The sequence below is a fragment of the Misgurnus anguillicaudatus genome, chromosome 8 (genome assembly GCF_027580225.2).
Source record: "Misgurnus anguillicaudatus chromosome 8, ASM2758022v2, whole genome shotgun sequence".
In the NCBI taxonomy this organism is placed as follows: domain Eukaryota; kingdom Metazoa; phylum Chordata; class Actinopteri; order Cypriniformes; family Cobitidae; genus Misgurnus; species Misgurnus anguillicaudatus.
In genome coordinates, this window is record NC_073344.2 from 13541421 (window position 1) to 13564716 (window position 23296).

At 37.0% G+C, this 23296-nt stretch overlaps 1 protein-coding gene across 6 annotated transcripts in view; it reads right to left on the minus strand.

Annotated features, from left to right (window-relative positions):
- Window positions 1-23296, minus strand: part of scn8ab (sodium channel, voltage gated, type VIII, alpha subunit b) — a 71755-nt gene that overhangs the window by 34865 nt on the left and 13594 nt on the right. For 3 of the 6 annotated variants that reach the window (XM_073870333.1, XM_073870330.1, XM_073870331.1), the window contains exons 6-14: window positions 23095-23186; window positions 16783-17004; window positions 16559-16622; window positions 16137-16278; window positions 11911-12117; window positions 11408-11683; window positions 4858-5184; window positions 2120-2252; window positions 1512-1750 (exon numbers count right to left, since the gene is read on the minus strand). In XM_073870333.1, coding sequence (XP_073726434.1) covers window positions 1512-1750; window positions 2120-2252; window positions 4858-5184; window positions 11408-11683; window positions 11911-12117; window positions 16137-16278; window positions 16559-16622; window positions 16783-17004; window positions 23095-23186 — 1702 coding nt within the window. Of the gene's footprint in view, window positions 1-1511; window positions 1751-2119; window positions 2253-4857; window positions 5185-11407; window positions 11684-11910; window positions 12118-16136; window positions 16279-16558; window positions 16623-16782; window positions 17005-22759; window positions 22852-23094; window positions 23187-23296 lie in introns of all 6 variants that reach the window. The other 3 variants (XM_073870335.1, XM_073870332.1, XM_073870334.1) reach the window with 2 other exon arrangements.

Consider the following 23296-nt stretch of genomic DNA (forward strand, 5'->3'; position numbering starts at 1 on the left):
TAATGTTATAAAAAATGTCCATGTTTTTAGATTTACCTTGATCAGTTTTTCAAAACTAAACCTTTTTCACTGTTTATTACTACTACAATTTTTTGTTTTTAGTGTACTAATCCTCAAGAGTTATCCTGAAATATTAATGCACAAGCGCACACATGCACAGACATCTATCTCTTAATTCCTCTGTATTGTAGCCTGAGTACTGCGGGACCACTGAATCAGATATGAGAAGAAAGGGATGAAGGGAGGTGGAAGAAACTAGAGACTCTGAAGATGATGGAAAATTGTTTTAATGCAGGCTGCATTTTCAATGTAGGCCCATTAAATACAGTGCAGCAGACATCAGTACCGCACTGCCAGAGACATAACTGAAAATGGAAATCTGGGATGGAGTCCAGTGCTGTTACTCATTACAGAAATGAGGAGAAGGGTTGAACTGAAATAGCAAACCACTGAACATGAAACAAATAAGAAGTCAGATACACATGTATAGGGTTTCTTTACTGAATCTTATGTTAATGGATCACTTAACTTATATGCATATGGGTGATTCTCACAAAATCCAGATTTAGAATTTTTAAAAAGCCCTTGAAGCCATTTTTTTTGCACATATAAGATTAAGGTCTGAACTTACTATAACCATTATTTTTAGATTATTTAAAAAATATTTCCTATAGAATTATTTACATTTTTTAGATTATCATTATCAAAAATTATCATTACCGCAACATGATATTAAATTAAATATATGCATTTACAAACTCATGTTTCGGTAATGAGAACTAAAAAGTTGTCTAGGTACTATGACAAACAAAATTTCAACTTTTATCTGGAGAGAAAAAATAAGAACTGATTGCCTGGTAGCCATCTTGAGTGTCACAGTCAATTATGTCCCTTTTTTTTTATTTTTGTTCATTGAGGGCTTAAACAATGATTGAAAATTGTTGCGGAGGATGAGAAAATTGGTCTTGAACACATTTATATTCCTAATTATTGTCTCTACATTTACCAATGATCACCAAATACCACATGTTTCTGTACTGTCAATGTTTATAGTATAACATGCACTGAAGCTTTTTATTTTTTAGATTTTTTAATTATAATTTTTCCATGTCAAAGAACCCAAATCCAGTCATGGACACGTTGCGGTTGTGAAAATGTTCCCCTTAAATGTGGAAAAAAAAAATGGTTACTGTATGCTTCTTATTTTGACACTCTTACTTTGCATTTATTTTTTTATAAAATGTTTCATGACACCTCAAAAGTCTAATTTCGCGAGAATCACCCATACGTGTCTATAAAAGCCCTAAAATAATAAAGCATCTTGCATAACACTATAAATAGCTTTCTAAATGCCATGTCTGTTTTATAAAAAAATTTTGTTTAATGAGAATGTGTTTGGTGTAAAATAAAATGAATAAGTAAATACCATTAGCTTTCATAGGAAAGTAACCAAATCCAAATCTTATTCAGCAGCAACCTTCTATTATGTAATAAATTATGCAAATTCTTACCAGGTTTCCCACAGAAAGCACAGCCTCGAACTCCTCTGACATGGGGTAATGCTCCATGGCCATGAAGACAGTGTTCAGCACAATACATATTGTGATGGCCAGATCCACGAATGGGTCCATCACTATCAAGTTCACTATCTCCTTAAATTTAACCCAAAATGGACAACACTCCCATATCAGGAACGTGTTGGCAAACTTATACCAACAAGGTGGACATTTTCTCTGAGACTCTTCAAGTTCTGTGGAGATTAAGGGAATAAAGACTTATGTTTTGAGCACAAACATATATAATATAAATAATAATATAAGCATAAGAAATGTTAGGTTTATAACGAATGACAGTGATTCTATTTTGATAGATAGCACATTAATAACTATATATTATCCTAACAATATACTACACTTACATGCATTGCGAATGCATTTATCCAAACTGTTTTTTTATGATTTACTAAAAAGTAAGCCATACTGTAGATCTACACTGGTCATGCTACATTGCTTGTTGTTGAGCATGTAATAATAAAATGTGTTTTTGTGCATTTATCTGTCTTTGGAAACAATGGATGCAGTTATTTTTATGAAAATAAAAAACTGATACTGGACTGTACCTTCCACCAGCGTGTTGGTAACAACAGTCATGGCGCTGTTGGCTCGCTCTTTACGGCTAAAAGAAGTATTAAGCTGATCCACTGACACCATTAGAGAACCTGAGTGTTTTCTCTTCACCTCCACTTCTGTGGTCTGAAAGTGGAGATAGACAAAGAAGTCAAAAATTAGATTGTTCAAGAAACATATTAATCCATGCCAACAAACATGCACATGCACACAAAGACAAAAGCACCTGCCACACGCTGTCACCCGCAACACTTAGCCCTAAAGCTAGTTGACCTAACCAGAATATGTTTTGACATAACCAGAATATGCAATATGTTTTGTAATTTCAACAAAGTGCTGCCCTGCAAGCACAGCAAGTCTTAGCAAGCTTAGTTTAGCCATTAAAGTTAACTCTTTCCCCACCAAGAGAAAACGCTTCCCTGCCAATGACGAGATTTTCCGGCAATCCGTATCAAAATATTTGAAAGGTGATAAAAAGAGAACAAATAAAGGTAGGATGAAACGGGCTCTTTTGTTTAAAAGCAGAGGCTCTGTTCTTGCATTTGATATGAAGTGTTTGGTTCCAAAACGCGATAAACGCCATTTTTGAAAAAAATGAGTTACTGCCAAAATCAGTATTATATCAGGTCAGTAGTTAAAAGTAAATTCTTAATTTTACGCAAAATCCAATACCCGCCGTGATATTATGTCATCTTTTCTCCATTTTTTCCCAAAATGCGACAAACGCCACTCCTCCTTTTTACAGAACGCAATCAATCAATTCCTGATATTACAGCCCACCAGGCAGTCACGCAATGTAAACAAACAATGGCGGCGCGCTGAGTACACGGAGTCTTAGTTTTCCTCATCTACTTTGTACTTCGTGATCAACAAACAAAACAAAATAATACTTTAATTGCATCGCTAAACCTGTGATGGTTTTCTGTGACGGGAAAGAAACGTAAGCCATCAACATCTAATAATTTCCGCAAGAGGCACTCGGGTGCTTGTTCTCCCGACAGCATCAAGCTTCTCATGCTAAAACATTGACCCCAGAGGATCTTATGAAAACTTTACATTATTTTACTCAAAGTCAACGAAAATCGAGCAGGACCAAAACATTTTACAGCTGATCGCTGTGAAAATGTAAAGAGACTACGTCAAGTATAACCGCAGCAATGTGTTCTTAATATAACAAAGTAAGTGTTTTGGTTAATGCCATTAATGTTTATTTTTAATCATTGTATACCACTAGTCAACTAAATAAATATAAAATGGTAAAGATGACCATTTTATATTTGCACATTTATACATTGTTTTAATAGATTTATAGCATTTTGAAATAAAAAACTGTCATGGATTTATTGCATTTTGTGGAAAAAATAATTCGTTTTTATAATAAATCTTTGAAAGTCAAGTTATGGATTTGAATTTTTTATGTTTTTATAACCTAAAGATGCTATGTGAAAGTTTTAACAGAAAATAGTGGTTTTCATCTTGTCACTTTCTTGGTATAGAAAACGTCTCGGTTACGTATGTAACCCTCGTTCCCTGAAGGAAGGGAACGGAGACGTCACGTCGTGACCGACGAATTGGTCACCCGCAAAGCGGTTCCCAATTCGTCAGTCACGACGTGACGTCGTAGTGACCGACTGAAAGGGAACACGTTTTTACCGAAATTTGTCAAAATGGATTTATTGCGTTTTGGAACCAAACTCTTCATATATTGTGTACATTTTCTGGAAGGCATTAATTTTTTCTGAAAATCATAAAAAATCATTTAAAAAACGCTGGCGGGGGAAGAGTTAATATATTTACTGTATACTAATAACTGCAAGTCTAATTTCCTAGTTGTCCTCTACAATATCATGCAAGGACAATCACACACTGCACAAAGGCCCAGTTTTCACTGCCAAATGCTTTAGAAATCAGTTTACTTAGTATTGTGGGCATTGCTCTTTTATGCGTGTATAATATTAAGTCTTTTGTCTGTTTCACGGTAACCAAGATTTTTACAACGCTGATCAATTTTACAGTGCAATTACTTGATGACAGTTGCATGTATAGTTAAAGGTCTGAAAGAGCATGCAGGAAAGCTGGGTGGAAACTGGGCCAGATTTCATGCTTCCCGCACAGGAGGTAAAGGCAAAGAGAGTATAAGGATGTCAATCCACCATGCTAACTAAAATAAGGCAAAATGCTGTTATTGGAAAGGTTAGGATAGGTTTGCCTTGCATTACAGGTTTTGGGGGAGCAGAGTGGTCCTAAAACTCTTAAAGGGTTAAGTAAATCAAAGTGACAAAGAAAAAATATATTTTGATGTTGGTATGTATGGTATTGGGTTAAAGTATGGGGTTAAGGGTGAGTATTACCTTATGTCTTAAGAAATATATTCTAAAGTTAGTTTAAAGATGGGCGTAAAGGTTTAATAGCCAAGATGTGCACAAAGGGACCTATTGAAAGCTCTCCCAATTAATTAATTAATTTATTTATTTATTTAGATTTGATTGGCTATTCACAAAGGGAGACTGCTGATCAAAACTTGCGAAAAAACAAAATAAAGAATAAAAGTAGAGGAAAACAAATCATCAACGGGTGGAGAAAGAACACACAGTCCAGAAATTCAGAACCAGAAAAGGAAAAATTCAAGATGGGGTAATAAACTGGGGACAAATAAAATCTAAACTGGAATCATAATGGGCCACTGTTGTCATGCCTATACTCTGAACCTGCCCCCTGTGGACGTCCTTACACTGTCATCAGAAGCTGCCTTATCTATTTTCACCTCAGGCAGAAGGCGGCCAGGGCCTGGACCGATCAAAGACACCACTCCGTTGCAATCCACCGTGCTGTTTCTCTTGCAACCAGGGTGGGGTGCCAGCGGGTTGATGCGTGAGGAACCCTGGCTGTAGCCGCTGTAGCTGCTGCGCCTGTAGGGGACAAAGAGGGAACCGCGGCGATCTTCACTCTCCTCGACTGTGCTGTGCTCGTCGTCCGCAAACCCGTTCTCTGAGCCCTTGAAGCTGAATATACTGCTCCGACGGGACATGAATGGCGAGCCAGGGATACTCAACAAGGACTGCAAAAGAAAAAGAAACACCCATGAATGTTTATGTGTTTATGTCTTAGGGCTGTAACGATTAATCGTGCAAATGCGCGTTTTCCCATGAATGAATTTTAATGAATTACGGTGAAATCCTGGCACATCCCAAAGCCAGGGGGCGCTCTCATGCAGAAACTCCCTGTGTGCCATAGCATTAAAAACGCTATTCCAGGAAATGTCTACAGGAATATTTATATCTCTATTCTTCAAATTGTTTCAGGTATTTTCATGATAATAAAGAATATTTTTAATGATTTCGTTTAACGATTGTTGCTTTTTTAAATGCACATTACAAACGACTCCGACTCATAATAATTTTAGATTGATAAGGACTTCCTACTGACCAAATGCCGTAGTACACGCACAAGCTGTGCATGAAACACAGAATCGCAGCCTTGCGATACAGAATCGATTTCAGACAGGCATTTTTAATGGGACACACAATTAACCGTTACAGCACTATTATGTCTCGCTCTTTTACTATCAATGGCGCGGGGTGTGACAGTCTGAGCTCATTACAGATAATGAGGTAACAGGAGAAAGACGGTACCTATCCGGTTAACTTCTTATACGGCTAACACTGAATGAGAATATTTGTTTTCGATTTCCAAGCATTATGTAGACTACATTTATCTTTTGTTTGTCTGACAGGTATTTGTTAAGTTACAATTAGATAGTTTCTGAAAGGACTTCACTGAGGTAGAGAGAACAGAACGCGCATCATGTTTATTTTCTTAACCCTTTTGGGTTGTTCGTGTACAAAAAAGCCACTAAATTAAACAGCTGTAAAAATGTATCAGATTAATTAACTCAAGGTACAAGCCAGAAATTAAAGGATTAGTCCATTTTCTAAAAAAAATCCAGGTAATTTACTAACCACGTCATCCAAAATGTTGATGTCTGTCTTCGTACAATCGAGAAGAAATTATGTCTTTTGAGGAAAACATTCCAGGAATTTTCTCATTTTAATGTTCTTTAATGGACCCCAACACTTAACAGTTTTAATGCAGTTTAAAATTGCAGTTTCAACGCAGCTTCAAAGGACTCTAAAGATCCCAAACGCATAAGGATCTTATCTAGCGAAACAATTTCGGCAAGATAAATAAAAAATATGGCCTTTTAAACAACAACTTCTCTTCTTCCTCTGGCTGTGTGATGAGCCAGCGCGACCTCACGTGGTTGCGTAGTGACGTCAAAAGGTCACGTATTACATATATGAAATGCACATTTGGGAACCATTTTAAACAATAAACTGACACAAAGACATAAATTCGTATCATTCGACATACAACAATGCCGGAACGGTCCTCTTTCTACACACTTGTTAACACTGAGGTTCAGTTTCGAAACGTCATCCATGACCTCTTGACTTGATGAGGTATTACGTGAGTAGGCGCGTCACAGGATGGGAGAAAGACGAGAAGTTGTGGTTTAAAAGTGCATATATTTTATTTTTCTTGCCAAAAATGACAATTGTTTCGCTAGATAAGACCCTTATGCCTCGTTTGAGTTTTAGAGTCCTTTGAAACTGCAATTTTAAACTGCATTAAAACTGTTAAGTGTTGGGGTCCATTTAAGTCCATTACAATGAGAAAAATGCTGGAATGTTTTCCTCAAAAAACATAAATTCTTCTCGACTGAACAAAGAAAGACATCAACATTTTAGATGACATGGTGGTGAGTAAATTATCTGGATTTTTTTTAAGAAAATTGACTAATCCTTTCAGCTGTTTTTTGCACAGGGCTACTAAAGGGTTAATGGTGCCACGTGGTGATCAACAGTAAAAATGACAAATTTTACATCTTAGCAAAAGTAAGAACTGCTAACAATCAAGAATGCATGATTATATGATGTTATGGCTTTGCAATCAAAAAATGTCATTATAATGGAAGTCAATGGCACAAAAAAGCCACGAACAACTAATTAGGGGGGGGGGGGAATCTGATTCTGCACAAAAAACTAAAATGCATCAAAGCCAATGTTTTTACTAATCTTTGACATGCCCAAGACTGTAAAAAAAAAAATCCAGTCCACAATCACTTTTTATATTGAAAATTGGTCATTTTGTGTATTTTTCCCTCAAATCAATGACATGAACTTGGCAATTAAAGAGTTACAATCATGGAATTTTTGTAAGCATTTGGTAGTTTTGATCAGTACTGAGGGTGATTAACAGATTTATGCAAATAAATGTGAAAAAATTCATTTGATACATTTTTACAGTCGTTCAATTTAGTGTTTTTTTTTTTGACAGAAACAACCCGAAAGTGTAGTCAATTTGCCCACGGTATATTGTTGAAATTTCAAAGCATTTTCTCAAAATATGTGTCAATATAAGATTTGTCACCAAAAATCATTCCATTTGCTAAAACAGAGAAAGTTGGCCAAATTAAGACCAAAAAATGGCCTCAACAACCCATAAGGTTTAATTTTGCGAAAAGCACAACATTCTGTTTTAATTGGGAGTGAACAAAATAGACCCTTTAATGTTTTAAATGATGTATAAATCATGTATGTCAAAAATCAGCAGAGTAATCTAAGTCTCTTTGCGCAGTGATTGAAAAATAAAGAGTTTACGGCGCGTGCACCGCGGTCGACCCCAGAGAGTTAAATGCAGTAAAATATATTTATAACATACTACACTAAAAGAAGCAGCACAGTCTTAATGCAGAATGACTGCTCATGGCAAAAATTCACTTTTCATCTAAAATACACAGTTGATCCAAGGCGCAAGTTGAAACAACTAATATTGCAGAGTTGTAACTGATTGCTGAAATCCACTGATAATGCAGAATGCTAGTTGCTAGCTCAGACATTTTCTCTGCGATGCGCTGTGAGACTTCTCGGTAATGTAGCGGTTGACCACTGCAGTTTATGTACAGCAGAGTGAAACCCAAATGCATTCTCAGCAGGGACTGTTTTACTCACATCACTTACTGAGGAGTACAGGGTTAATCTGGTAAACGGGTGAGACCACATTGCTGAATTGACAAAGGAGAAAATTTATATTATTATCTAATTACAAGTGACAGTGGCTTTCTATGCATACTAAAGAAAGCGAATCCTGAGATTAATGCTGCATTTAATCCAGACAGATTAGAGGCAGTGTTTGCTTAATAAGATGCTTGGATCCATTATCACAGTGGGGCTGTTATGAGCAGAATTTGCAGGGTGGGGTCTAAGACCAATAAGTTCCTGTCTAAGCACAATATACGTAGCTCTCATCAGATGAAAGATTTATAGTGTGTGGTTAAATAATTCACGGGGCAGTAAAAGTATGGCCATTCCCTGCTATACGCCATGTCTCTTTACAACAACAACATAGAGATGGCAGCATTTATCCGAAACAGGCATTGACTGCTTTTTTAAAATTACTACTGTATTTTTCAGACTATAAGCCACTTTTTTTTCATAACTTGGCTGGTGCTGCGTCTTATAGTCAGGTGCGCCTTATAAGTCAGTATGAATCAATTTTGACATTTATGAGGCAAGAGACATCATTACCGTCTACAGCCACAAGAGTCCGCTATATGCTGCACCTGTATTTATGTAATTCAATGGATTCAGTGATGCGGAATGACGAGTATGCGTACATTAGTAATACATTCGCTTTAATGTTGATTTATAGCCGCAACAAATTTAGCTGCTTGTGCTATCGTGTATTATGTTGTGCTAACTGTCGATTTTCTGTGCTTTCACTCCTTCTATTAATGTAAAGCTGCTTTGATACAATTACCAAATTGTGAAAAGCGCTATATAAATAAAATTGAATTGAATTGAATTGAATAGTTGGCTTGTTCGGTTAATTTAGCCTATTTAACTTCCAGGTAAATTCTGTATGCTATGGTTTATCTTTTAAATAACTGATAATATTACTTTAACGTACAGACATCTTTTCAGCCTGCTGTTCTGTTTGCTATTGTTTAGTTGAAGAACTTGCCTTTCCAGATTAAATGTCTGTTCTTCAGCTTGGATTTGGTGAAATATTTTTCTAAATAAACGCGACGTATAATCCACTGCGACTTATATATGTTATTTCGGCTTAATGACGCATTTTTGAATGATGCGACTTATACTCTTATATACTTATATACTCTTCTTTTGCCCTTCTTTTTCTGTTATGGGTCATCAATGTGGCCTCTGATCGGTTTGGTTACAAACATTCCTCAAAATATCTTCCTTCGTGTTTATCAGAACAAAGAAATTTATACAGGTTTGTAACAGCATGAGAGTAAATGATGACAAAATTTTAATTTTTGGGTGAACTTATAGTACACACCAAATGCAAATTCAACGATTTGCGTGAATAAATTAAACACAAAGCCAATGCAAAGATGCAAATTGACGCGAATTTGGCAAAGGGCGATGCGAATGACGCAAATCGGGAAGCGTGCTTGGCGAGAAAACATGTTATTCGGCTCAAACGTGTCTTCGCACAAGCTGAAAATAACTCAAGCGAAAAGTTAGCATGACACGAAGTTAAACCCCGCGAGTAATCTAGAGCGAGCATAAATCTTTAAACCCTGATGTTGCATCCATGAAAGGTGACAAGTGATCCAAATCGGTTACTTAAAGGCGGGGTGCATGATCTCTGAAAGCCAATGTTGATATTTGAAAACACCTAAACAAACACGCCCCTACCCCAATAGAATCTGGATCTTCTTTTGATGGACCCGCCCCACACACATGCAACCCAGGCAACAATGTCGGTTAAGTAGCGAGCATAACTCATTAAACCCTGATGTTGCATTAAAGAAAGGTGACAAGTGATCCAAATCTGTTACTTAAAGGCGGGGTGCATGATCTCTGAAAGCCAATGTTGATATCTGAAATCACCTAAACAAACACGCCCATACCCCAATAGAATCTGGACCTTCTTTTGATAGACCCGCCCCACACATATGCAACCCAGGCAACAATGTCGGTTAAGTAGCGAGCATAACTCATTAAACCCTGATGTTGCATTAAAGAAAGGTGACAAGTAATCCAAATCGGTTACTTAAAGGCGGGGTGCATGATCTCTTAAAGCCAATGTTGATATCTGAAATCACCTAAACAAACACATATGTTATGTAATGTTGTATGTTTTCTTTTATGTAATGTTTAGTGAACATGCAATAAAATAAAAATAAAAATAAATAAAAAAATTAAAAAATAAAAACACGCCCATACCCCAATAGAATCTGGACCTTCTTTTGATAGACCCGCCCCACACATATGCAACCCAGGCAACAATTTCGGTTAAGTAGCGAGCATAACTCATTAAACCCTGATGGTGCATTAAAGAAAGGTGACAAGTGATCCAAATCGGTTACTTAAAGGCGGGGTGTATGATCTCTGAAAGCCAATGTTGATATTTGAAAACACCTAAACAAACACGCCCCTACCCCAATACAATCGGGACCTTCTTTTGATAGACCCACCCCACACATACGCAACCCAGGCAACGATGTCGGTTAGTAGACACGCCCCTTACTGCTGATTGGCTACAAGTGTGTTTTGGTCCTCGACTCCCTTTTCCAAAGTGTTTATCAAAAATCATGCACCCCCCCTTTAATATCTAATGCCTACAGACAGCTGCCTTCAAAGGGAGCATTCTAAACCTCCTGGAATTTAATACGTCAGCTCACTAGGTTTTGGAACAGAGCTACAGTAATGAATGAGATTACAGCAATAGATAGATGGGCAACAGCACTTCCTCTTCTTCTGATCTTTGAGTGTAAGGCTAAAGCACTTTGTCTAATCACCCTGGTGAGATGGACGATGACTCAGCGGAAAGTGGTAGCGACTGCAAAGAGGGGAGAACAGTCATCTCGAGGAAGGCTGGGATGGGCTGAACTGGGCCATACAGGAAGCACAAGAGGTTATTTGCTATTGTCACGTAACAGTGACTGCATTTGATGCATATCTTTATAGAGCCTCAATATATTCAGAAAGAGCATAAATATTCTCTAAATATATTAAGACAACTATCTCCTAAATCTCCTGTATTATACTTTTCAGATTTGACAGATTTCATGTGGACTGAATGATAAATGATAACCCCCAAATGGAACACACAGTAAAACATGTTATGAATATGCCTAAATGTTGCCTTTAATTTTATGGGTGATTATATCATTGCAGGTACATTTGGTGTTAATTTTTCTAATTTTGCAGTGTACCTGCCCTGTGTGAGTTTTCTAGCAACGCTCTCACCTGGTTAATGATAGAGGCCTTCCTCCCAAGCCTGTTGTCTCGGAAACGAAAGCGGCTCCTCTTGCTGCCGTCATCAGATTCGGACTTTACTACTTTTTCACTGTCACCCTTCTCTTCCTGTTCTTTCCGCCACTTTTTCTTCCTATTCCTTCGCTCCTTGGCACTTTTGGAGCTCAGCTTGGACACCTCAGATGAACTGCGGGATAGATGCCCTCCCCCATCATCCTCTACCGCATCCTCGGATACAGTACCTGCTGAGGTTGCCATAGCCGCTGCCTTGCAATTCGAAAGAGGAGAGAGACAATTTAAGAAGGTAGAGAATATAAACCACTTAGAAAAAAAAAACACAAAGTCCAAACCTTCATATACCTGTGTAAACATTTCACAACAATGGGACCATTTGGCTATGAAGTGTATAAAAAGCATGTGGACATGGAAACACAGCAAAAACCGTCGCTATTACAACTCTGTTTGTGTTTTCATGTGTGTGCATGTGTGTGTACTTGTGCCTCCTCCTGTTGTCTCTTCAGCTGATCCAGCATGGCTTTAAACTCCGCCTCTTTCTGTTCGGCCTCCTCCATGGTGGCCTGGTTCTGCTCCTCATAAGCCATGGCTACCACAGCCAGGATCAGATTCACCAGGTAGAATGAACCCACAAAGATGACCAGCACAAAAAAGATCATGTACGTTTTCCCAGCAGCTCGCAGTGTCTAAGAAAAATGAAAGTTTTGAGAAACTTGAAAAAATAGAATAGCATTTCAATACAAAAATGAGTGTGTTCAACTAATAAAAGGACCTTATGGTCGGGATGGCTTAAGGGTAAGTAAAGTACATTTTCGGGTAAACTACTAATTCTAATTCATTTAATTATCTCTTTCTTTTCTTACTATTTCATTGGACAAAGGACCAGATTAACTAAACAGGTCAAATTATCGTGAGAGTGCAATTAAAAAAAAAAAGCCCAGATGGGAGTGGCAATTTCTGCGGGTGATTTACTGACAAGGCACACGTTAACACTTTCCCTGCCATTGACGAGTTATCTCATCAATTAAGAGAAAACACTTACCTGTCAATGACTATTATCTATTGCTATTGTTATTATCTTATATGCTATTATCCACCGGGTGGCGCTCTTACTCAACTTATAAAACACTAAAGCATCCACTGATGCAAAAACTGTAAAAACTCAGTTTATGTTTTGATCATCGCTCTCAATCTGGTGTCTAACAAAAGTCCTTTACAAAAATGAAATTATCTCAGCTTTTTGCTCAAAATTTGTTATTTTATGATGAAAAGAGAATAAATAAAAATAGGATGAAACAGGAAAGGGGGTCTGTTCTTTCAATTGATATATTGTATGTTTATATATTTAAAGTCGAACATTTTCTGTAAGGCATTTAAGTTTTGTGAAAGTCATAAAAAATGCCGGGGCTGGCTTTTTTTTAAATGCTGGCGAGGAAAAGTTAAAGAACATTTCTGTAACAACGAGAATGCAATCTACAAGAGCAGTGTAACCGTGAGTTCACACCAGCCGTGTTTGAGGCGTCAAATTCGCATCTACCGTGTCTAGTTTGCCGCTTGAACATTTTGAGTTTCCTCGCTTCATTCGCGCGTGAAAGCTGTGCGTGAAATTCTAGTCAGCAAGACATTCACGCGGAAATTTGCGTCATGGGAGGGGCTTCTGCGACTCTGCTCATTTCCTGTATTCACATCACTACTAGAGCAAGCTCCTGATTGGTATACGCAGGGCCGCATTAATGCATGGGCTTACCTGGGCTTAAGCCCAGGGCCTCGGGCTGGGAAGGGCCCCGAGTTGCCGGAAAAAAATAACTGCCGCATTTTATAAAAAGTTGATACTCCCTTTAAAATTATGCTTAATCGCTTTGCTTTGAATGTCCGTGCGTGAATGCAGTTCCTGCGCAAGAAAATCTCTTACTTACTATAGGCTACCCTGCAATCATTAGTGCGCTTTTTAAAATTTCTGTCTGAAATATCCATTATTGCATTTCTGAAGGCAACACAGACAGCTTTCTGATAAAGTGACCAAAAGTGCCTTTCAAGTGATGAACAAAGACTAAACTGAGGACGCGTTTTTATCTTAATATGAAAGACAACGTGTATAAACATTCATTAAATGATTCCTCGTAACATTTTAAAGCCAAGATGTACAGAACAGCACACAAAGATATTACACAAAACATTTTTGATAACTAAATCTAATAAATAACAAATTAGGTGCTGCCTCGGAAGCCACGGCTAAGTTCAGCGATCGTTTCATTTTGAGATTTAGCGTGGCAAGGAAATAAAAGACGAGAAATTACATATAATTTGTTACTGTAAATTATAAAAACAAGCTTTATATACAATTACTTAAACGGTTCATTTATAACCAAAAAACACTGAAATTAAGAATTTTATAGACACTATATATGCTTTATTATTTTGCACAGAAATATCTGATTGATTACTTTCACTTTGATCATCTCTGTATTCACAAAAACGGCTTACCTGTTTTGTAGCTCAACTTTTGACAAGTTAAGCAACCTTTTTAAATACATTTTAAAACTTATACTTGTCGAAAAAATCAGTTTTTTGATGTTACGTTTGATGAATGCCTAAATATGATCACGCAGAGCACCTAGCACGTTCGGCTAAGTTGAACAGCATGCAACCGCGCAACATCGACACAACGAAAAGCAATCCAAAACTTACAGAACTTAAATTAGATCAGAATTTACCTTTATAATTAATAAAACATAAAAACAAAATAAAGTCAGAATCAATAGGTGCAGAACATGGGTGCAAAATGCCTAAATGCGCAGGGGAATAAAACCCACAAATAGTTTAATCAGATAACACTAAATAATCTATAAATTAAATAAAAACAAGGAAATATTAAAATTAATTTTAAAATAACGAAAGTATAGAATTACCTGTTTTGTCTTTTTAATTGCAGAAACAAAGAGACTTTGCAATGGTTTCTGGATATGGACGTCTAGCCCTGTCACGGGATTTAGGCTATTAACAGACTTTAAAAATATTTAAGCTACTATATTATTTACTTAGTATTATTATAATAGGATGTATATTTTTTATATTGGGAGAACGCTGTTAAATGTGAAATCAGATACTGTGCACTCTTATACAGCCAAAATTAAATGATCCTCAATTTTATAACACATCTGCGACAATTGACTGTGCAGTAGTCGAAGCATCTCCTGTCAAAGCATCGAATCTTAGAATATTCGGGTCACCTAGGACTATGTGCATATGTTATGCAGTGATATTTGTGTATATTGCGGGCATTCTGATATGGTTTTAATATTTTGTAATTCCATTTATTCCAGCAAAATAAAAGCCTGACAACTTGCACTTAGTGATTATAAAGATTGTGTGAATGTAGGCTGCAATTCTGGTGGATAAAGGGCCACACAAAATGATAAAGCCCAGGGGCCCCTTACAGTGTTAATGCGGCCCTGGGTATACGTGGCGCGTTTTTCCGTCAAAGTTGAAATTGTTCAACTCGGCAACGCTCAATTTGCGGCATTCGCACGAACTAGACGTGCAAATGAGGCGGAATCACGTGTACCGCGCCGCCCTAAACCCCTCATTCCCGCCGCGAGACCTCCAGACGCCAGTCTTTATATTGACTTAAAGTCGCCATGAAACGAAAGCATCAATTGCCTAATTTTCCCCGTGGTGACGTGTATCCGAGTAAAACCGGCCTCTGAAATGAAATAAGGCAGGGCTGGATTCGAATTTGTCCATCGAGATCTGATTGAATCATTTGAAGTTGGGTCGTGTTGCTAATTGCTAATCGCAGCGATATTCTCCCGGACCCCGCCCACCTGCCATACATTATGACCGGAAGTAAAGAGAGATCGTTTTTAGGAGGGGAGGAGATTTGCATTTTTGATTAAGGATTATGAGGGCACATGAATTTTTAAAAATGAATGAAGCTCACAGATAAATCACTTGTAAAAAATACCACAATATTACAAAACAAATTAAAGTTTTTTATTTTACTTTCATTGCGACTTTAACATTGAAATCACTCGCACTTGACGCCTCTACCGCGGCTGGTCTGAACGCAGAATTAAGAGCAATAAGTTAAATAAAGGTGCAAATACCAGTAAACTGACGAACACAAACCTTACACTGTAAAAAAAATGCAGCAAGAAGTTAAACCAACTTGGTTTTGCAAGTCAATTTAACATACTATTTTGAGTTTTTACTTGTGATAAGTTAACATAACTTATAAAGACAAGTTGTTTAACTTATTTTTTTAAGTTAATGTAACAAAAATGTATTATGATTTTACATAATTTTTACAGTGTAGTAAATTGCATTCATTTACTCTCCTCGCATGTATCTAGCGCCAAAAAGGGAAACTCCTACAAATGGATATGCAATAAGGTCATTTGCCTAATGTCCTCGCCTTTTCAGCGCTAACTTTTCAGTGCGTCTTCAGTAAATCCTGACAGTTGCTTTTTAATGTCAAAAGATGTTTTGCGCTGGTGCAAGCTGTTAGTAAATCTTGTAAATTACACATGTAATGTACAAAATGTTTATGTAAAAATGTGAAAAAATGGTTCATTGTTTAAGATAAAATCAAGGATAAAGCATGCTGTAGTTGAAACGTTAATACTTAAATTGAGATGGCATTAAACAGTACAACTATTGGGTTTTGCAAAAAGCATCTAAAAAAGAAAAATAAATGAGTGCGCACCAGTTGGTACAAATTTTCCCAGAAGTCTTGTGTCATGAGTCGGAAGAGAGCGAGGAAAGCCCAGCCGAAGGAGTCAAAGCTAGTGTAGCCATAGTTTGGATTGCGTCCGGCCTTCATGCAAGTGTAGCCCTCTGGACAGCGCCTACACAAACACACACACACACATTTTTATAAAAACTGCCTTTTATCTTCATCAGTTACGCCATAAACAAATATATGGTTATTGACCAAGTGTATCAATGTGGCATTATTTCGATTTTAAGATTAAGAGTGTATATGAAACCATTAATTCATGTTTCTTGATTATTATAAAGTGGGCCTGTACAGTATAGACGGTCAATGATAAACAATGAATTAACATATTTACATGTATGTGCAAACAAACACTTTGAGCACTGTTAGTGTGTGCGTGTGCTCTTCACCCTGAGTCTGAGCTGTTTCCACATAGCAGAGCATCCAGCTGGCCTGGCAGGAAGTAGAAGTTTGCTGTAAAAAGAAGAGAGAAAATAAGATTTTTCCTTATGCAAAGGATGGATTTCAGCTTGGGCTAACTTGGAATACTACATAAAATGAAGGGTCTTATAGATAAAAGTGGGGTTTATTATTGAATTTTCTTCCCTTAGTAATAACAGCTTTGCTCACTTACTATCGTTCATGATATATTCGTTGAAGTCAAAGCCCCTGCTGCCATTGGCCAGGTAGGTTTCGGTTTGGTTGATTGGCCAGATGACGCACTTATGCCGAAGATTACCCATGAACAGCTGCAGGCCGATGAGGGCGAACACACTCAGACAAAACACCGTCAGAATCATCACATCTGACAACTTCTTCACTGACTGGATCAGAGCGCCCACGATGGTTTTCAGCCCTGTGGGAAGTTTAGGAAATAAACACATCAAGGAAAATACAGTCTGCTACAAATGCTTTTATGTGACAATGCTCATACATGAACATGGATACACGCAGTAAATACCCATCACTTCAATTTTTCACATTATACATTGTGTTCTCCCAAATTTCTCCCAATTTCCTGATTTTAATTTGATTACTTTGACTATTATGTATATGTAGCATATTTTATAATATTTGCATTAATTAACTTATCGAACATATAGGGTAACAGCATACACATATGGATTTCTGCACACATTCAGATCCCAAAGCAATCACACTGTCACATATTTGTTTTTCTTAGCTTTTCTTATGTATCATAAGATATACTCAGGGGGTTTCTTAGATAAAAACATAATGATATTACACCGAACAGACAGTTTAAAGAGTTTCCACCTCCTCATAGCAACTGGTCACAAACTGCCCCGTCTTAATAAGTGAAATTGCAGTCAGTATGATTCATGTACACCACACTGATCAACTTAAATCACTGGACATTAATGTGAACATTAATGCAATTACACTATATATTATGCCGGTTCATTATGCTATTTTGAATGAAATAGAAATTCCATTCATGTGTATGTTTAACAGCAAATGCATGAGCAACAACTCTGATAAAGAAGGAAATAAAGATATGTCATGCTAAATATGAAATGCTAGCTAAAAATAATGCTGATTTCTTGTCAGGTGGGACACTAATGTGCTGTTCTCACATATAGACATTCAATATGCTGACATTATGATATTAGAAATAACCAGATTTTTGTTTTTTCAGAAGAAAAAGTGAGTCTGCTTGTGTGTGCAAAAGTTGCTGTAATAAAGTACAGGGGTTCTGGGTTATTTTGTGCTCCTGTATAGCACTGCATTAGCAGCGCAAAAAGTAATGAGTTTAAACCAGCGCCAGTTCTAGGCATGGGGGGGTTCTGTCTTTTTAGTCAAAGACATCATATTTTATAGCAGTGGTTCTCAAACTGGGGGCCGGGGCCCCCAGGGGGGCCGCGAGATGGTGCCAGGGGGGCCCCAGTTTTATGACATTTTATAAAATGAATTCATTTATCATGAATTCTGTGTAATTAAACCTAAAAAAAAAATAAAGCTACTAACCAACAGCAATACTTTGTATAACTTCATATGTTTTTTGTTTAATTAAAATGTTACATTTTAGAACATTTTTTTGTCATAAATTTTCTTTGGGGGGCCGCGAAGGAATGCACCTTACACAAGGGGGGCCGCATGCAGAAAAAGTTTGAGAACCACTGTTTTATAGTACTACAATTTATACATTGGCTAAAAGCAATCTGAGGCGAGCTATGTTTTTCTCTGGTTTGAAGAAGGGCTGTAGACTGTCCTAACTAATTAACACCAGAAAATGTTTTTATTGGTTGAAATCAAAGTCACTCTACACTCATAAGGCGGCCTCTGTTTGAATCTGACTGACGCGACACAAGATTTTAAAGCAGATTTACTTGTGTGCAATGTGTAGCTTTTACCCTCTTGTTTCCGATGATCCGGAATAAAATCCACTTTTCACAGCTCCTGTTTTAGAAATAAATCTGTCTCTCTCCACCTAAATTCCCCAAAATCACATCCTAGTCAATTAATTCCATTTAGCAGTAATTTTATGTTGGATAGTCAGTTCGCATCTTGTGGTCGGAAATACTGTGGGCTTTGGGGGAAAATGCAACCAGAATAAACAAAAAAGCCCCCTAAATTCAAGACAAGGGGCCCTTACAATTAAAAAATTTTATGACTGTCAAAATGAAATATTATGATCAATATCATAATCAAAATAAATGAAGACAGTATTACATAACATTTAGATCTGTTCACGTTGCATCAGGTTACTTTCTGCGCATTATTTTTGCAGTGTTAAGCATTACAACCAATCACAGTTGTGCATGGTGCAATTAAAGAATTTGGTTAAAGCGTGCCACGCCTTCCAATGAGTTTATCATAAACGTGCAGATGTGAATGGAGATTCATTGTACTGTAAAGTCAGATTTATTAGTATATAGGCGCAGAAGTGAGTCATTCAGTGTTGTTTGGTCACTTTCTTTATATTTGCAGTTTTATTAATCTTTCTGCATGAAACAACAATATTATAATTCATAAAATATCTTAGCTTGTTAATATGCCATGCAAAAACATTGTTTGTAAATGTATTTTTTATTAAGTTTGTGCAATTACATTAATCTCATAATTTTATGTGTGTATGTATATATATATAATTGCCCACCCAGGATATCTGCCAGCCCACCCATCTATAGCTGGCAAGAGCGAGCCCTGGTTTGAACCCAGGAAACACACATATTTATAAAATGTATAGCCTGTAATGCACTCAATGCAAGTCGCAATGAATAAAAATGTATAAATGTATGATTATATGTATAATAAATATGTATAATAAAAAATGGATAATAAATGGATAATTTTATCCCTTAAAACTCATCTTGGAGCTAGGGCTGGGCAATATGGCCCCAAAAAAAATTATCGTCGATATACTTTTAAATTTCGGCCAAAACGGTATAAATCCGATAGCGGTATAATAAAAAAGCCTTTGGATGAACTGCAAAGAATGTCTGTAGCTACAAACCTCTGAACAAATTAATTTGCCAAGACTATGAAGTCTCCTCCTATAAAACAATATATTTTTTTTTAAATGATAAATAAATTAATGTCCATCATTAATTTGTATTCAGCCTTCATACTAAATTAAATGTAAACTCACTGTAAAACAAACCTAATACTTTAAGGCTCACCTTTAATATTAATAAGGTAAACGGTGCACCAGAACGTCAGTCATTGATAAATGCTGCGGTCTCAAACTAATGGATTTCTTAAGTTACAGTATTGACTTTAATTGTTTTATAGTTTTGATCAATTTGCTATTATAGTAATATGTGTAAAAATATTAATAATTAGCCTAAGTGAAAGTGACCATAAAACTTTTGAATGGTAGTAGGCTGTTTAATATTACATAAGATAGTTGGACAGAAAAATTATATTAAAGCTCTATTTGTTATTGCATATCACGCTATATGATGATATATTAGATACTAGCATACTACATTATATACATATTATACTCAATGAGACAAGTGTGATAGCTCCATACATACTTTAACTTTTGCACATTTCTCATCACCTCTTCTAACCTGGGCCCCTGATGGCTTAAGCCTATTTTTCTCATCCGTAGTTCAGTTTGTGTTGCATTTGTTTTACAAAAGTGAAACCCACCACCTAAAATATCAAAAAGTATTTTAACTTATTTTTGTGACAATTTTAATGTTTGTTTTATTGATCAGGATTTACTTAAGAGTGAAAGAAACTCATACTTTATCCCCCATTTTACTGAAAACACCTTAAATGTTCTTTAATGCATTAATATTCCCTTTTATATAAGCAATAGATAGATGTCCAATGTGTGAACAATAAAAACATTATAAACTTGTCTAACTAACAGTAAAAAAAATTAAACTTAAAAGAAACTCGTAAGCACTTTACAAGGGACAGGTTGTGACATTGAAGAGATAAGAGGAGAACTCTTTAAAATATAAACAACAGACACACATAATATTGAACACATATCAGCAAAATAGACATTGCTTATAGAGAGCGGCGCCATACACGAACAGTATGCAGAGAGCCAACACAGAGAGAAGAAGAGAAAAGGACAGGCAGGGGGAGGAAGGTCATGCAGGTCATTTAAACGCCAAGGCTGAAGGCAGCAACATCATTATTGCTTTATCATTATGGTGTCAATGTCTATTTAACAAATCGTTATGAGAATGTGTAACCCCATCTTTATTTCCCAGCTAATGTCTTTTTAGCTGAGAGAAACCAGATAACTGATAAAGTCTTTCTCTTATCTAAATACTCAAATGTTACACAGCAGAGTCTGAATGAATGATAAACTGAACAATCCTAAATTTGCTAATTCTGTGTGTTTGCATGTTTTACACTGCCAGTAAATAATGGGTAAGTACTTAATCCTAATGTTTGGTATCCTTAACCGTAACACACATACTCACAAAGACCTCATCTCCTCGTCTCGTTCTGACGTGTCTAATGTACTTTCCACTCCGAGTTCTTCAAAATAGCATTTTTTTTACAAAAACGGAAAAATATATCTATGTGTGTGTAAAGGATGTAGATATTCGAAGAAAGCCACTTGTTTAAAAAAGGAAATATGTACAAAAAGAATAAAAGAAAGACAAACTGAAAAAGCAGGTGTCTCCGAAAGCATCATGCAGCAGAAATGTGTCAAACTAGGCTTGGCAGTCTCAGTGAATGCGCTATTTACAAACTCTTGCTCTGGGATACATCACATCAGCTTCTTTTAAAAATGGTCATCATCAAACAGATTGTGATACATGACAGCTGTATGAAATGCACATATACTCACCTAAAGGATTATTAGGAACACCTGTTCAATTTCTCATTAATGCAATGGTGTAGGGAATGTTTTCTTTAGGCCCCTTAGTGCCAATTGGGCATCGTTTAAATGCCACGGCCTACCTGGGCATTGTTTCTAACCATGTCCATCCCTTTATGACCACCATGTACCCATCCTCTGATGGCTACTTCCGGCAGGATAATGCACCATGTCACAAAGCTCGAATCATTTCAATTTGGTTTCAGCACTAAAATGGCCCCCACAGTCACCAGATCTCAACCCAATAGACCATCTTTAGGATGTGGTGAAACGGGAGCTTCGTGCCCTGAATGTGCATCCCACAAATCTCCATCAACTGCAAGATGCTATCCTATCAATATGGGCCAACATTTTTAAAGAATGCTTTCAGGCAGATCTGAAGGCAAAAAAGGTCAAACACAGTTTTAGTATGGTGTTCCTAATAATCCTTTAGGTGAGTGTATATGTTGCTACTGTACACCTTGAGCATGTCATATGGCTGTGTTTTATGTTTTCAACTTACAAAAAGGGCACTAAACTAAACTAAAACCCAACACAACAAAGACATCACATCTGTCCAATGCTTTGTTAAACTACAGTGAGGCTGAAAGCTGTGAATAAAGAACAGCTGTAGAGAAGCAAACTTGCATTTTTTGTGTGTCATGTTCAACATAATTTATGTTTTTAATGTAAATTGGATGTCATAAGATCTATATTCTCGGTTTAATGTGTGTTTTACCAGAACATTGTACTGTAAATCTGCTTAGCATGAGAAAGGAGGTAATTACTTTGGTATTCTGGTTTATATGGGTGACTAGCTGGTGGAGCCCTGTTATGCCATCTCAGACCAGCAATAATCCAGCTGTTGTTTCAAACACTTGACCAATTTACCCTAAAATTATTGGCATTTTGTCCAGCAGGGTCTTTGACTAGGGTGGTATACCATCTCAGCCATTCCCTCAAGCACCATCTGAAAATCCAGGTCTCACGCAGATCTCAATGCTTTCACCATGAGTATTATAAATAAACCTTTCCTTTATATTCTACTAAAAGGGGATTTTGATGTCAGTGTTTGACTGCAGACTGCAAAGCCTATCAAAAATGTATCGCTACCATTTTTGATTGTTTGGATATCTGAAAATAAATAGTACATAACATAAAAGTATTCTTCCCGCAGCATCCTCTTGAAAAAATACAGCAAGCCAAGAATTGTTTAAAAACTAAGAAAAACAAAAACAGTAGTAGTAATACTGGTCATAATAGTTTGCATCGGCATGGGAAGCAGCTCAGCCTTCGTGTTTAAACGCGTTCTCACCTGGTATGACAGAAATAGTTTTGAGAGCTCGTAGAACCCTGAAGGTTCTCAGGGCTGATACATTCCCGAGGTCCACAAACTCTGTAACATATCTGCAACAAGGGAGGATCACACACAGAACAAACACCATGACACAACACACACGCACAGCACCACGGCACGTACGACACAACACTGCCACCAGCACCACCACTGAACTGGGAGGAAGACGTCACGCAAAAGCCCGTCTAACGGGAGAAGAAAGAAACGAACTGAGGAGGAAGGAAAAGACAGGAGCATGAAAAGAGAGACAACGAACGGCGCCCTCTGTTGGCCCTGATGGATGCTGGACTTACCTGGGATCACGGCAACAGTTTTCAAAGCCCTCAGCACCCTGAATGTGCGCAGAGCTGACACATTGCCTAGGTTTACAAACTCTGTAATATACCTGTAGAATGGATCGCAACAAAATTACCAGAAAGAGAGAGAGAGAGAGGAGAAATGAAAAGAAGAGACTGAGGATGGAAGAGCAGGGAAGGAAGAAGAGGCTTATCCCTT